Source organism: Purpureocillium takamizusanense, chromosome 3 (assembly GCF_022605165.1).
Source record: "Purpureocillium takamizusanense chromosome 3, complete sequence".
NCBI lineage: Eukaryota > Fungi > Ascomycota > Sordariomycetes > Hypocreales > Ophiocordycipitaceae > Purpureocillium > Purpureocillium takamizusanense.
This window is the reverse complement of record NC_063070.1, coordinates 700533-715521: the sequence shown is the minus strand read 5'-3', so window position 1 is coordinate 715521 and position 14989 is coordinate 700533. Positions and strand designations below refer to the sequence as shown.

Here is a 14989-nt window from a genome sequence, read left to right as displayed (position 1 = left end):
CGATCTGAGTCTTCACCTTGCTTCCAGAAAAGCCCCGGCCGGGGCCCCGGCTGCCACTCGTCTGCGGCGCATCAAGGTACGTATTGCCGAGAACGGGACACGAGCGAATTGCGGCAGCACGGAAAGGGGGGGACTTGCGAAGAATTGGCTAATGAATCAAGCATAGACGGCGGAAATCACGACTGATTTTATTTGGGAGCATGTCGGGCGGCCGCAAAAGTTTGCAGGTGCCGCAGGCCCTACGTCGGTCGGTCGGTCGGTACCTGAGCAGGATTGCATTCGTCCGTGGATGCACGGGTTGCGTCTCAGATCCGGCGGTTCATGCGGTGGCTGCATCCGCGGGCACAGGGCTCGTGAATCGCACCGCGGGCAGAACGCTGTGCTACCGAGAGAACGATAACGACTCGCATGCGAGGGGAGCGCCATGGATGCTGAGGGCGGTCGCGCGCACGCGCACACAGCGCCCGGCGCAGGGGAATGGATCGCGCAGCCGGGCGAACAGCAACGGGCGGGCTCTGCATGCTGCAAGCACCCTGCGGTAGAGAAGTACTAAGTTACTATGTATACTCTTCACGTGACAGTCTTGTCTCGGCGCCGACGAGAAATCAGGCTTACCGGACTGCCAACTCAGGTATATCTTGGTTGATAGTAGAGCGACAGTACCAACCTGTAACCTAAGATACATAGGTAGTGCATTGTATAAGTTACCAAAGGATTTGCATGTGTGCTATCAAAAGCTGCCGTGCGAGCGACCAGCTTTGCCATCCAACTGTAACTGTAATGCAGTAGCTCTCTACCTACAGTACTAGGATCTTTATATGTGTGTATGGATGCCTTGTTCCAAAGAGCACTGTGCGTCACATGGTGGTGGTGGTGACCTTTGCAAATGGCTTGATGGACGCGGTGACTGGGGACCCCAAAAAAAGAGACAGACAGGGATTCCGGGCGGGACCCGCTGGAGCGCAGGTGGCCAACCCCCTTGTTCGATAGGGCTCAAGGCAAAAGCGGAGGCTCTGGTTGGTGGGCGGGCCAGCCAGAGACACACCCGCGCAGCCTCTGCGGCGGCATGTGCGGTGCGGGTACCGGGTGTGTGTGTGTGATTGCGCGCGTGTGTGTGTGAAAGACCGCGCCGCGCCCGCGTGCAGGCGGGTGTGGGTGGGTGTGGGTGACGGGTTGGGGTGTTAGGTTGGAGGGGTGGGCGTTTTGGGCCCGTGGGAGGGCGGTGCCTGGCTCGAGCTTTTTTCGCATCCATCACTCCATCTTGCATAGCAGGTAGGTACGCCGTTTGTTGCCTGTCGCTTTGTGCAGCGCAGCTTATTACCTGCACTGAGCTTACCTGCAGTGCAGGTAGGTAGCACTGGCCAACGTGACCAAGACCCCACGACCGCGAGCGCCGACGTACTGGAGCAGCGGCAAGATACAGTACACGCACCCCCTGTAAATGCACCCTGTGACCCGCGGCGACGTGCTGTTCGGCATGAAAGCTGCAGTGGTACAAGGCATGATATGACTGCTCGAAGAGACGAGGCAACCTGATCTTGAAGGTGATGATGTACGAAGTACTCCCTACGGACTACGACTGAAGGTAATAATTCACCACCGAAACCCCACTGGAAGGGGGAGGGGGGGGCAGCGGTGCGCCCCCCCTCCCTCTCCCCCAATCCCCGTGTACCAATTCGAGTCGCTGATACCTTGCCTGCCTTCCATTACCTGCTTGTCGATATATCCATGTCCCCTTTCTTTGGAGTTTTGGCTTATGCCGGTCGCCGCCCCCGTGAAAGGCGAGGGCGCGGTCGCTTTGATTCATGACCCCTCCTGTGCCCCCATTCTGATCCCCCCCGTCTTTTCGGGTGTCCGCCGCCCTCCCCCCTTCTCGCTACTGGTGCTGCTTTCGAGGTCATCCGTGCCCCCCCGTTCCCTTTGACTCGCTCGTTTGTCTGGCGGTCGGTCTCTCTCGTCTCGTCCGGTCCGTCTGTTGCATGCCGCCTGATCCAAGCCAGGCCCTTCCTTTGCCCCCCTTCGTCTTGAGTCGCCTTGCCTGGCTGGCCTCGCCTCGCCTTGCCTTGCCTTGCCTTGCCTTGCTTTGCCGCGCTGGTGCCCTTGGGCTCGGGCTTGCTTGCCTGCGTGCCCCGTTTTTTCCCTTCCCATTTCCCCTTTGCAGAGAGAAGAAGAAATGTTGTTGTCCGTCTTGCCCAAGAGCTGTAGCCATCCCCATCCCCCAGAGTCACAAATTCCCGCCCCATCCATCCTCGTCGGTCGGTCCCCCTTCTCCTCCCACCCGCCTCCCAAAACCCTCTCCTCTTCACCTTCTTGCAACAACCATCACGCCCAAATCCGCCCGCGGCCACGACTTGCTGCATCGATTTCACATTGTCGCGGCCCCTGCGGCATCGCCAAAGCACATTCATCTTGTGCGCCCGTTGCCGCTGCACCCGCCGCTGCCTCCAGATCAGCTGCAGCGCCACGCGACGAGCCTTCGCACCCCGTGCAAGCGACGCGACCGCTGCGGCGAACGTCGCCCGACGGCTCTCCCGCAGCGACAGAGTAGTTCGTGAGGCTATTCGCGACGAGCTGACACCGGCCCCACACGCTGGCCCCTTCTGGCCACTCACGTCACACACTTGCGCGCCAACCCCGATACGGCCAGCAATTCCCACGTCCCGCCTCTGCGCGGCAATAATCCATTTCCAGGTCCCATTTGATCTCCAACGAAACCAAGCCGCACGCTGCAGCGCCCACCACACGCCCCGCGCCCCTTTGGAAGAGCCGCGAACCCGCTGTACCCCGTACCTACAGCACTGCGCGGCACCGCGCTGCACCAGCACAGCAGTTGAGGTACCTGTAGTACCTACAGCAGAACAAGTACAGCACGCCACACGGTCACCTACAGCAACCGCAGCCGAGTAATTGCCATTGCAGTCAATCCGCCCGTCGTCTCTTCAACCCTCTCCTCGGCCACGCACGCTCGCCTTTGCCTCCGCCATCCGATACCAGACGGACACCGAGGCTTGATTCACTTACTATCGCGACGCGGCAATCACTCTACCCCCTCATCTTTGGCCGTGCAGACCCTTTCAATAGTCGTTTGGCCGCAGGAAATTGCCCGTGGTCTCCCATTGGCCGCACCACAAACCATCATTGCATGGTGCCGGACACGACGTACGAGTAACATTCGAAACAAACGTGGAGCCTCCCTGCACCTGCACCTGCACAGCACGCGTGCGCAACGAACCGAGCCCCAACACAACGACACCAAAGCGTCTGCCCGCCGACACCCTCCACCAGAGAGTCCCCTCGTCGTCTTCTCACTGCGAAGACGGAGGGAGAGAGGGTTGAGCTAGCTTCGGGGCCAGCCAAACATGGCTGATGCTGGCGACACGTCACGATACGAATCGTCAGCTGGGGATCTTTCGTCGCCTCCTTCAGGCTCCCTATCCGAACCCGGCTCCCCGCCGCGTTCCAAATCAGCGCTCAACATGGAGCGTGGAGAGATTGTCGTTGGCGACGACTCGCGCCAGTCAGCGTCGTCGTCGTCGGCGCAACCGCCTGCCCAGCGCCAAATTACCTTCCAACAGTACCAGCAGCCCTCGGGCTCCAGCAGCACCACCAGCGGCCGACAGCCGGCCCCGAAACGCTACGAGCTCATCGACGGTCAGTGGGTTCAGCTCACGGCCGCCGGCGTCCCGCGGAAGAAGCCTGGACGCAAGCCGGGCTCCGTCGTGAAGCCCAAGACGGCCGGCGATGGCACCGACCAGCCCAAAGTTCGCAAGCCCCGGAAGCCTCGAGATCCCAACGCCCCGCCAGTCCAGCGCAAGCGCAAGACGGCTCCTACTTCGGATGTCGACACCGATGGCGACTCGTCTCGGCTCGTCGCCGTCTCCCCGCCCACGTCAGGCACCACAATACATGCCTCGTCTCAGCATCATGGTCAGCATCAGCAACAATCTACTGAACATCGCTATTCCCCCAAGATGCCCAAGCGCGAGGGTTATCCCAGTTCGATGCAGAGCATCCTTAATGCCGACCCGCCTGCCAATACAGCGACCACCAGCACCGTCCCCGTCCGTAGCAGCGGCCTCAGCTATGACCCCATTCGTGGCAACTACGATCCGGTGCGCGAGACAATCACTTCGCATAACACGAACACGCACCCGTCTGCCTCAGGCTCTCCGCGTGGACCCACCCAACTTGCCCACCGGTCACCCTCTATCGCGAGCATGCTGGAGCCTCAAGCTCCAGCCATGACCTCGCCTAGTCAGTCGCATCAGGGCTTCCAGTCGAGTGCGGCGCAGTCCCGACTGCACGGCCACGAGTCCGGATCGATGCCTCCCTCGCCCTCGTATAGGCCTACGTCGACACCCACCCCTGCTTCGCGCCAGGGGCCGTCCGAGACGAAGCGAGATGCCCCGGCTCGACCGGCGCCTGTCTCCCGCCCCGTTGTGAACCAAGCCAACTTCACTACCATTTCCAATGGCCCAGTGCGCAAAGCTGACAAGACCCAAACGGGAGTCTCGACCCCGAAGACGGACAACTTGGACGATTTGGCGCAAGATAGCGAGGGACGGTCGATACTCGATTTTGGCAAGGCCAAGCCTGGCGAGGAATTCGAGGCCCCAAGTATCGTGCTTCATATCCCCATTAAGACTGGTGAGACGAACAAGTACGTCAATTTCATGCGTATGGCCGAGGACCGCTACGGTTGGGACGCCCTGCATCCTCGACTTGCTGCCAACCGAGATCGAAAGGCGCGCATCGCCGCCGCCGCCGCGTCGCTGGAGAAGGCCGAGTCGGGGCGTGAATCGGGTGACGAGATGTCGGTTGATCTTTCTGATGGAGAGGCTAGCAACCCGGAAAATGGCGGCACGAGTGGACCTGATGCGCAGGCGAAACCTAAGAAGAAGCGAAATTTCAAGGAGGACCAGTATGACGTCGACGACGATTTTGTGGACGACTCGGAGCTCCTCTGGGAGGCCCAGGCTGCTGCGAGCAGGGATGGCTTCTTCGTCTACTCGGGCCCCTTGGTCCCTGAGGTAGAAAAGCCTCCGGCAGGGTATGTATTGTTTCAATCCTGGGGCGTGTACTCTTACACTAACATGCGCAAAAGACACGACGGACCTCCTAAGCGTGGTCGCGGTAGCCGCGGCGGTCGTGGTAGCCGAGGAGGCTCAACGAGAGGCGGCGGCACTGGCCGCGGGGGTGGCCCTGGTTCTCGCGGCGGCTCCATTACTCGAAAACCACGAATCACCAAATCCGAGAAGCTCCAGCGTGAGAAGGAGAAGGCGGAGCGTGAGACCATGGCGCAGCTGTCGAAGACCCCTACCAACGGTTACGTGTTGCAGCCGACAACTCCGTCCTTCACAGTCAGCGAACTTGGTGCTTAGGAAGACACGCACCGCCCTCTCTATCCCGAACTTCAGGACCTGCGTCCTGTTGTCGCAGCATGGGGGAGGAGCAATATCGCGAGCCCACCAATGAAGCGCAACCGCCACGGTTCCCGTGCCTCAGCCAGTGTTTTTTAGGCTGTCCCACGGGGCTATTATGTTCTATGTTGATCTTATCATGCACTTTTCACCACGGTCACAGGCCGAAGCATACGCATGGCATGGCCTTTGTTAGGTTTCACACGGTCCAAGCGGGATGGCCCTAACATCAAGAGTCCCGACCATCTTTGGTGCTTTCCTCTGTTGAGAAATAAGCACAGCGAAGGTCTCACATAGCCATGGGGACTTGGCTCTCTGCTGTCTGGGCGTGTGCACACAACGACTGCTCAGATGCGGCAGGGTGGGTGTTTCCAATCATGGCGTTTGGTTGTTATTTTTTTTCTTCCCTATTTTCTTGTTCCTTGTTCCCTCGCATGGGTCTTATTGTTTTGTTCCTGGCATGGTGTACAGGACTGGGAGAAACGGTTCGTCGGGCGAATGATTCGGGAAGGACACGCGGAACGGAAGGGGCGGGGACGGTTTGTGCTTGGGTCAGAACGGTGCAAAGATATCCTCGGGTACTAGAAGTCGTCGCGAGTTGTTGTTGCTGCTGTCGGAAGCAGGCGGGCGCGCAAGGTGGGCAAAGGAAGCGCGGGCCCGACTTGCTCAGGACGCCATTGTTTTTCTTGTTTTTGGCATTCGGGCCACCCCGGGTTGGGCGGCCGACTGGGCGGTGAAAGAAGGGAGAACGGGGGCCGGGCTGGCTATAGACTGCCGTTGTGAACGCCTGAAGCGTATACATGCGTAATTCGGGGGGGCCGCGATGAACAACGTGTACGAGTCAAGGTTCCCCTCACGTAGCGAACCCGCAGAAAAATGATGCCTCTGAACGAAACCAAGTGTTGGTCCAATTCCTCCTTCTGTCTCACCGAGAACGTCAAAATGCCGTCCAAGTAGCCGTGTTACTCGGTTTGACTTCCAACGTCCCGATCCCCGCATCAACACCATCATCATTGGCTGCCTGTCTGCTTGTCTCTTTCTCTACCTACAACCACGTTTTCCCCCCTCCCAAGCCATACACCAAAAAAAAAAAAAAAAGACAAATGCAATGCGTCTCTACATGGGAAGCACATATGCCGCTTCGTCCCGCCCGGCTAGTAGCCTGCGAGCCAGTATTGGGGAAGGGGAGGGGGAGCGGAGAAGAAACTGAGGCGAGAAGACGGCCATCCCATCCATCCATCCTTCCTCTCTATCGGGCCGGCCGCCTTGCTTGCACCCATCGTTTCGTCAACGCCTCGTGAGAAAGGAAAAAAGAAGACTCAATCGACTGCTCTGTAATCGTCGCTTCAAAGGCAACTCCCACAAGACATAAATTGGATGGCTTTCCCTCGCCTCCTGTCTCACACACGCAAATATGCCCCGACATAGGCACACCCAGTCATGCTCACACCCGCAAGTAGAAAGTACGTTGGCCATCTTTCATTCACCTCTTTCCTCATGCGATGCTAAACTCGGGAATTTCGCCCATCTCGCTCTTCTGCTCGGCGCCGACCTTGTACGCAGCGCGCCATCTGAGCTTCACTGACTCGACCTTTTGCGCGCGATTGCCCGAGTGCCACACGTCCACCTCCTGCGTGACGCCGCGGCTCTGCTTGGGTGCGAGCTCCCGACCGGATTGGGGCTTGAGCTGCAGCTCGTATCCCTGCGAGTCATGCGTTAGTCAAACGGGGCAAGCATGGCGTGTGGAAGAATCGGGGACTCACCTTCGTGACGGCTAGTTGGAAGTGCAGCTCAGAGATGGGTTGAGCCGTGTTATTCGTGAAGGCAAAGAGAATGTTGATGGAGTTGCTGGCTCCAGCTCGCTTGGCCAAGAATTCTGTCTTAAGGTTGCTGTCGCTAACGACAGACTTGTGCTCTCTCGGCTTCAACGGGGCCTCAGGTGGCAATGACGACGTAAAGTTCCATTCGTCGTCATCGTTTGACACGGTTGGTTTCGGCGGCGGCGGCGTGTTGGAGGCGGCGAGTGAAGCAAACGGGTCCATGGCCGGTACGGGCGCCGGCGGCTTCGGTTGCTGCTGAGCAGCAGGCTGCGGCGTCGTTGACTGAGAGGCAAGAGGGGTCGAGAAGGAGGCGAACTGCGAGAATGGCGGTGTCTGGTTGGTCAGGTTGCCCTTTGCGCTGCTGTCTTCAGTCATGGAGGAGAGCAGGGCCGGGCCTGGGATATCTGAACGTCTAGCGTCAGCGGATGATCTGAAGGGCATCAAAGGTTGAGGACAGCTCACTTTGGTTGGCGCCAAATCCGAGGGCAATAGTTCCGCCCTGCCCGTACGTGCTGGACTCGCCGCCAATGTCGAGGCCCAAAAGGTCGTTCTCCAGTCCACCGGCTTGAGATGTGCTTTGCGAGGCGCCATTGCTTCCATTGGTTCCCGCGGCTTCGGCATCGAAATCTATCAGCGACAGCTCGTTGGCCGCGGCACCTACGGAGGCGGTTTGCGACGGCGCAGGACCCCCAGCTGCTACCTTGGCGGCACCTTCCATGTCTCCCTTCTTCATCAGCTTGTATCGCTCAACGGTGCGGTGTATGCTGTCGTTGATTTCGAATAGCTTCGCCACAGCCTCGTGGTCCTCCGACTCCTCCTCACACATCTTTTGGATCTTGGGGTGCGCGCTCTGCAGTGCCGAGGCGAGCTCGCTGAATACGTCGCCGTCAGTCATCTTGTCGCCCGGCTTGAAGGCCTCGAGGCGCTCCTCGAGTAACCGGGCCTTGGCCTGGATCTTCCCAATTTCCTCGGCAGCCTTGGCGCGGTAATCCGTTTTGGATCGGGTGTCGTAGCCGGCCATGATCTTCATGAGGCGGTTGGCTTCGCGAAGGTCTTCCGGGGCGCCGCGCCGGATGAGCTCCTGGAGCTTGGCTGAGTGGGCCTCCTTCTCCTCCTCTTCCATCTCCTCGGCGGACTTGAGGTTCTGTTGGAGTGTCAGCGCAACATCAACCCCGCGGGCCGCAGGAACACCATCTCACATCACTAGGATTCAGCACAGCGGCATCTTCACGCCGAACCTCGGGGAACATGTAGCCCTTGTAGCTCAGTAGTCGGTGCATGTCGCGAATAAAGCCCAAGTCCTCTTTGTAGCGGCTCGTGTCGCAAATGGTGACGCGCCATTCCTCGATGGCCTCGAGGATCTTTGCCTGGACGCGAGTGGCCCGGATCGGAGGCCGCTCGGGAAACCTGCGGACGAGCTCATTGAGGAACTCTTTGGTGCTGATCTGTAGGTGGAAAGGATATCCGCAGTTTTTGACGCAATTGTCGAGTAGATGGAGGGCGAGGAGAGCCACGTTGGGGTTCCGATGGTTGATGTAGCCGACAATGGCGGTGGCAGCCTCGCGCGGGGCGCTCCCCTTCTTGCTGTTTATCAGGTCGCATATCTCAAGATTAAGGGCGAGATTGGGCTCGTAGTTGTCGGGGCTGCACGCGCTCGAGATGTAGCGCTGGAGCTGCGAAGGCGCGCGGCCAAACTCGGTCCAGCGGTCGCGGGCAGCCGCGCGAGCAGATGCGGCCTCCATGGCGGGTCAGGACGAAGGCGGCTTGGTCTGGGCGGCGGCGGCGCGATGACTCGAGGCAGGTATAGGGATATAAAGTAGGGACTGAGGGCGGGCGTTGGGGGCCCGATGAAGGGGCTATCGAGGAGGGAGGTTCGGGATGGGGCGGCGGCAGAGGAACAGGTGGTCAGCGGGGAAACGTCACGAGCTAGGAGACCCTCATGGTCGCCCGCAGGAGCTGGAGCCGGTAGAGAAAGGACCGTGGAAGAATGTGACGGGGGCAATGGACGAGCTCAGCGCGATGCTGATGGAGGTTTGGGGGGTGGTCGTTTGGGGTGATGGATGGCGGCCAGGAGAGGGACACCTCAGCCAAGTCAGATCAACAACCTGTCAGGCAGACGGATGGCTTGACGAACCAGAAGAACCAAAGGGAAGTGAGGAGCAGCAGCAGCAGCAACAGCAACACCAGCAGCAACTAGTTGGGTGGAGGCAGCCGAGTGGGGTGGGGTGGGGTTGGGGATTTTTCGACGCCACGGCTGCTTCCAGCAGGCCAGCGCGCTGAACCGCCTCCCTAGGTGGAGTGCGGGCAGGCAGACACAGCTGCCACACGCCCGGCAGAGTGCTGGAGACACCTGTGGCGCGGCCGGGCTGTTGCTGCTGTAAGCGGCGACGTCAGGGCAGCGGAAGTGATTTGATGGACCCCGCCACTGATGGAGGGGAGGCAACATCGGATGGATGGAAATAAATTTGCGACTGCAACCATCAACCACCACCACTCTCACGACAGTCACGACCATCCGCCGCGCCGTTGCACACGCTTTCCGTCTACCTCCTCATTTAAAAGCAGAAACGGGCAGCCTGTTCCACTCAGCTCAGATCACAGGCGCAAGACATGGTCCGGCACAAAAAAGACTTTGCCGGGCGTGGCAAGAAGTCCGGATATCGCGGCGGCGGTGCCAGCAGAGGGCCTCCCCGCCAACATCAACACCAACACGACGACGACAACGACAACCATGCCTCCTCCTCCTCCTCCTCCTCCCAACCGGTCTTCAAGGCCGCCTGCTGGGATCTCGGCCACTGCGACCCCAAGCGCTGCTCCGGCAAGAAGCTCATGAAGCTGGGCCTCATGCGCGACCTGCACCTGGGCCAGCGCCACAACGGCGTCATCATCACGCCCAACGGCAAGCAGGTCGTCTCGCCCGCCGACCGCGACCTCATGGACCAGTACGGCGCCGCCGTCGTCGAGTGCTCGTGGGCCCGCACCGGCGAGATCCAGTGGAGCAAGGTCGGCGGCAAGTGCGAGCGCCTGCTGCCCTACCTCGTCGCCGCCAACACGGTCAACTACGGCAAGCCCTGGCGCCTCAACTGCGTCGAAGCCCTCGCCGCTGCCTTCTGCATCTGCGGCCATACGGACTGGGCCGAGCAGATCCTCGCGCCCTTCTCCTACGGCAGGTCCTTCCTCGACATTAACGCCAGCGTCCTGAGGCGCTACGCCGCCTGCGCCGACGCCGCCGAGGTCAAAAAGACGGAGGCGGAGTGGATGGAACGCCTGGAGAAGGAGTACACCGAGAGCAGGGAGCAGGGCGCCGGTGACGACATGTGGACGAGCGGGAATACCAACCACATGCCGCAGCTGTCATCATCTGACGACGGCGAGGATGATGACGATGATGATGATGATGATGATGATGAAGAAGGCGATGACGACCAGGATGCCCGCTCCAACGCCAGCGTAGACGGCATATACCTAGGCAAGCGGCCTCTCGATCCAAAACCGGGAGAGGCTCCAGCCGCGCAGAACGAGGAGAGCCAAAGGCCTAGGGACCCCTTCGACATCTCCGACGACAGCGACGATGAAGCCGCCATGGCCGAGATCCGCCGCAAGGTCCTCGCCTCCAAGACTTTTTCCAACCCCAACCCCGACCGCGACGAGCTCCGTGACCCCGAGGCGGGCGATGGCCGCGACAGGAAGCCGGCGACGATACCGCGCCCCCAGCAGCGGCACCAGTACAAGGCCGACCTCGAGATCCGGCCCGACTCGGACAACAGCGATCACAGCGACGGGAGCGGCCTCGGCGGCGGGGATGGCCATGACGACGATGGTGGCGACGACGATGATGACGACGAGTTTGACCACATCATCGAGGCTACGCCCGTGACGGACAAAATTGGGCTGGCCAAGCTGGAAAAGGAGCGGAGGCAGGCGACCACCACCAGCAGGACGTACTCGTCCAACGTGGTGTCTGCGCCGAACAGGTGGTAGCAGCGCACCCACAAAATGCCAACAACGCGAACATGCAGCCGCTAGCCGCTCCACGGCGGTCAGCCTCGTACAATTTCACACTCTCACCACGGGCTGAAGGGAACGTTCCCGTAGCCCACGCTCCTAAGTGGTGTTGATACTGTTGTACATGACCCAGTCTATCCCGCCCCTGCGGCGACCCTGCAAGCGCTCCGCTCAAGTCTTGTGCGTGTATGATACATGATGTTCATAGTGTACAGCATCTATGTCCTCTACCCGTCTCTTACAGTGTCCGCTTCTCCCGGACTTCCTCGTACGTCTGGATCTGGTCGTCGACCTGGAAGTCGTCAAAGCCCTCGACACCAATGCCGCACTCGGTGCCCTTGCCCATCTCCATGACGTCCTTTTGGACGTGCCTGAGCGTGTCAATCAGACCTGCGGATGTGTGAACATAGAAGGATTAGCGCACAAAGCTCTGACTCGCTGCGCCTTGGAGCGCGCCTGACATTGAAAGAAGAAAAGGGGGGGGGACGCACCGTCAAATACAACCTCGCCTTTGCGAAGCACCTTGACGCGCGACGACTTCTTGATGGCGCCGTTTCGTACTTTGCAACCGGCAATGTTCCTAAAGGTCCGCTTCTTCGTGTTGATGGAGAAGATCTGTATAATGCTCGCCTCGCCGCTGACGCGATACGTGACCGTATCCGGCAGCAGGTTCGAGAGCGTTGCCTTGATGTCGTCGACGATGTGGTAGATGACCGTGCGGTTCAGGATCTGGACCTTGGCCTCCTCGGCGCGCTGCTTGATGTGCGGGAGGATCGGCACGTTGAAGTTAACAATGACGCTGTTGGACGCGGCCGCGTGGTCGATGTCGTATTCGGAGATCTGGCCGGCCGACGACCGGAGGATCTTGGGGCGCACCTCATTGTTACCGAGCTCGAGGACGCTGCCGCACACTGCCTCGACCGAGCCCGCCACGTCGGCCTTGACGGTAAAGTTTTGGTACAGGATTCCCGGCTCTTTGGGCTCGGTCTGTTCATCCGCCGCCGCGCCGTCTGCGTTCGCGGAAGCTTCCTTGGCCGCCTCGGCAGCCGCCTTGTCGCGCTGCCGCTGCTCCTGTTCGGCGAGCTGTTTGGAGCTCTCTAGGCGCTCTGCCATCTCCAGACGATACTCGACCGCTGTTTTGGCCTTCCCCTCATCCGGCGCCTGGAGCACTTGCTCCCCGGCAACGGGGAGTTCGCGCCACCCAAGAATCTCGACTGGCGTCCCGGGAGGCGCCTCCGACAGCTCGGCCCCGGCCTCGTTCCGCAGCAGGCGGATCTTAGCCCAAGTCTTGCCGGCCACAATGAGATCGCCCAGCCTCAGAGTGCCTCGCTTGACGAGGACAGTCGCCGTCCTACCATCCTTCTTGACGCTTGACTCCAGAATCCAGCCCTCCGCCATCCCATCAGTCTCGGCGCGCACATCGAGGACCTCGGACAGCGTGATGATATTCTCCTCAAGGTCGTTCATGCCCTGACCGGTCTTGCCGCTGACACACACGACCTGCACGTCGCCTCCGAAATCTTCAATCTGGACGCCGTGGCGGGCAAGATCCGCCTTGACCTGGTCGACGCGAGCATCCTCCTTGTCAACTTTATTGATGGCAACGATAATGGGGACCTTGGCGGCAGTGGCGTGCTTCAGGGCCTCCAGCGTCTGCGGCATGACGCTGTCGTCGGCAGCGACCACCAGCACGACAATGTCGGTGACACTGGCCCCGCGCTGCCGCATGGAGAGGAATGCCGCATGGCCAGGCGTGTCCAAGAAGGTGATGGCCTTGCCTGATGACATCTTGACGACGAATGCGCCGATGTGCTGCGTGATTCCGCCGTGCTCCTGCGCCGCAATGGAGGACTTCCTCAACCAGTCCAGCAGCGTCGTCTTGCCGTGGTCAACGTGGCCCATGATGGTCACGACCGGAGGACGGCCGGGTAGTGCTGCGACGTCTTCTGGAGGCGGCCGCGGCCGCAGGTCTCGTTGGGAGCCGGTATCTACGGTCGGCTCGAAGCCGTACTCCATGGCAATCAGGGCCGCCGTCTCGCCCGTCATGATGGTATCCGACGTAACGTTCTCGAATCCCATGTCCTCCATGTCCTTCATGAATCTGTTAGACCACAGTTCCATGGCCCGAGCCAGTTGGTTAAAACTGATGTACTCGGGCAGAAAGATGGGCCCGGGTGTTGCCGGCTCTTCTTCCCGGCGATCTTGCTTGAAAGGCTCCCTCTCAGCTCGGCGCTGCTTTCTCCGCTCCCAGCGATCAATGGCCTCGTCGTCCCAGTCGTCGTCATCGTCCTTGCGCATATCACGTCGCGCCCTCTTTGGTTTCTTGGACTCTCGGGCCCCTGCCTGACTCTCGTCCCCCAATTCAAACCTCGATTTGCGACGCTCCTTTTCTGGCCGTCGCCGTGCCGGGGCTTGATGACTGGCCGCCTTTACCGGCGCGTTCCCATGGCTCAGCTTGGGGTCGGTGACATCCCGTGCCGTTGTAGTTGCCCTGCCATTGGAGCGCTTCGTCGTCTCTTCTGCAACGGCGGCACTCCGCTTATCCTTGAAACTGGCAACGCGAGACTCCAGTTCACCCCAAAAATCTTGATCTGCCGCGGTGTCTGCTGGCGTTGGCTGTTCACCTGATTGCCCGGTGGCGCCCGCCCGCGATCTGTGACGCGGTACGGCTATGGACCGTCTAGACCGAGTAATCTCACTCCATACCGTAGAATCGTTCCCGTGCGACTGCCCCTGTGCCGGCGTCTGGGCTTTGCGGTTGCTGAATGCCCCCCAGGCTTTATGTTTTTGACCCGTGCCCGAATTCGGTGCCTCTTGTACGGCGGCTTTGAGGCTGGAGGAGAGATCGTCGCTGGCAGGCGAGTCGCCGACTGGCGTCGCGGAGGTAGCTGAGGGTTGGGCGCTGTCTGCGGTCCATGGTGCTGCGGATCTAGACTTGGTGGTCGACGGAGGTAGGGGCTCGCGGCTAGCGTTGAAGACATCTGCAAGCACAGAGCGAGATTTCTTTGCCTGAGCCTCATCCAGCCCACGCCAGCTCCCTCCCCGTCCGGATTGCGCGGTTTGCGGCCTCGCACTCGGCGTCCCCGAGGGGCTCTCACCGGACGTGTCTCCTGACGTCGCGGTGCGTTGTCGCGCTTGCCTCTCGTGGGGCAGAAGACCATCGATGGACGAGGTCCGGTTAGCGAAAGAGCCGAAAGAGCCTGCGGGTTTGCCTCCCAACGCCCCGGGGAAGGCCCCTGGTTTCGGGGTTCCATCGCCTTGGGCATCATCGCGGCGCAACGTGGTCGTCGAGAAGTGTCGCGGAGAGAGAGATTCTAGCTGTGGCAAACGGCTGGGCCGTGGTCGAGCCGCGAATGCCGCCGCCTCGCGATGTGTCGTTTGCCGTATCGACGCTGAGAGCTGTTGCCGACATGACGCGCAGACGAATGTCCGGCCGCGTGCCTGCTGAGCCGATTTGTTAGCGAATGGCGCTCCTGACGGTGACATGCACTTTTCGAGGCACGTACCTGTAGTACACGGGCCTTCAACATCACCGCGAATCGTGTCGCAAAGGCTTCCAAGAAGTCTCTGTCGACATTGCGCGATGCTCTGCGTGAAGGGCATCGGCAGCAGTGCAAGTCAACGACGTGTGGGGGCTTTTTTTTTCTGGAGACTAAGGTGGTCGTCTCCGCTATGCTGGTCGCTGAGGCGGGCTGTTGGTCAGCGGGAGTGGGGCCAGGAGCTTCGGCCTGTGGCACGGGCATC

General features: G+C 60.5%; 5 protein-coding genes across 5 annotated transcripts; 2 read left to right on the top strand and 3 right to left on the bottom strand.

The window, feature by feature from the left end:
- Positions 1-2123: 2123 nt before the first annotated feature.
- Positions 2124-6326, top strand: HPC2 (HIR complex subunit). The gene is made up of 2 exons (XM_047984905.1): positions 2124-5050; positions 5105-6326. Exons 1-2 carry the CDS (start codon positions 3360-3362, stop codon positions 5379-5381), a joined length of 1968 nt encoding a protein of 655 aa, XP_047840880.1. The 5' UTR covers positions 2124-3359; the 3' UTR covers positions 5382-6326.
- On the bottom strand, positions 6326-9368 carry GGA2 (ARF-binding protein). Its single transcript, XM_047984904.1, has 4 exons — positions 8440-9368; positions 7703-8384; positions 7184-7644; positions 6326-7122 (listed from the first exon to the last, which is right to left on the bottom strand). The coding sequence occupies exons 1-4, from the start codon at positions 8980-8982 to the stop codon at positions 6916-6918; spliced, it is 1893 nt and encodes a 630-aa protein (XP_047840879.1). The 5' UTR covers positions 8983-9368; the 3' UTR covers positions 6326-6915.
- A 349-nt stretch (positions 9369-9717) lies between these two features.
- On the top strand, positions 9718-11494 carry TSR3 (ribosome biogenesis protein tsr3). The gene has a single exon (XM_047984903.1). The coding sequence runs from the start codon at positions 9851-9853 to the stop codon at positions 11219-11221; it is 1371 nt and encodes a 456-aa protein (XP_047840878.1). The 5' UTR covers positions 9718-9850; the 3' UTR covers positions 11222-11494.
- Positions 11484-13543, bottom strand: IFM1 (translation initiation factor IF-2; the record flags this gene model as incomplete). Its single annotated transcript, XM_047984902.1, has 2 exons — positions 11484-11635; positions 11737-13543. The coding sequence occupies 2 exons, from the start codon at positions 13541-13543 to the stop codon at positions 11484-11486; spliced, it is 1959 nt and encodes a 652-aa protein (XP_047840877.1).
- Positions 13544-14510: 967 nt separating this feature from the next.
- Positions 14511-14848, bottom strand: JDV02_003737 (uncharacterized protein; the record flags this gene model as incomplete). Its single annotated transcript, XM_047984901.1, has 2 exons — positions 14511-14689; positions 14752-14848. 2 exons carry the CDS (start codon positions 14846-14848, stop codon positions 14511-14513), a joined length of 276 nt encoding a protein of 91 aa, XP_047840876.1.
- Positions 14849-14989: the final 141 nt, after the last annotated feature.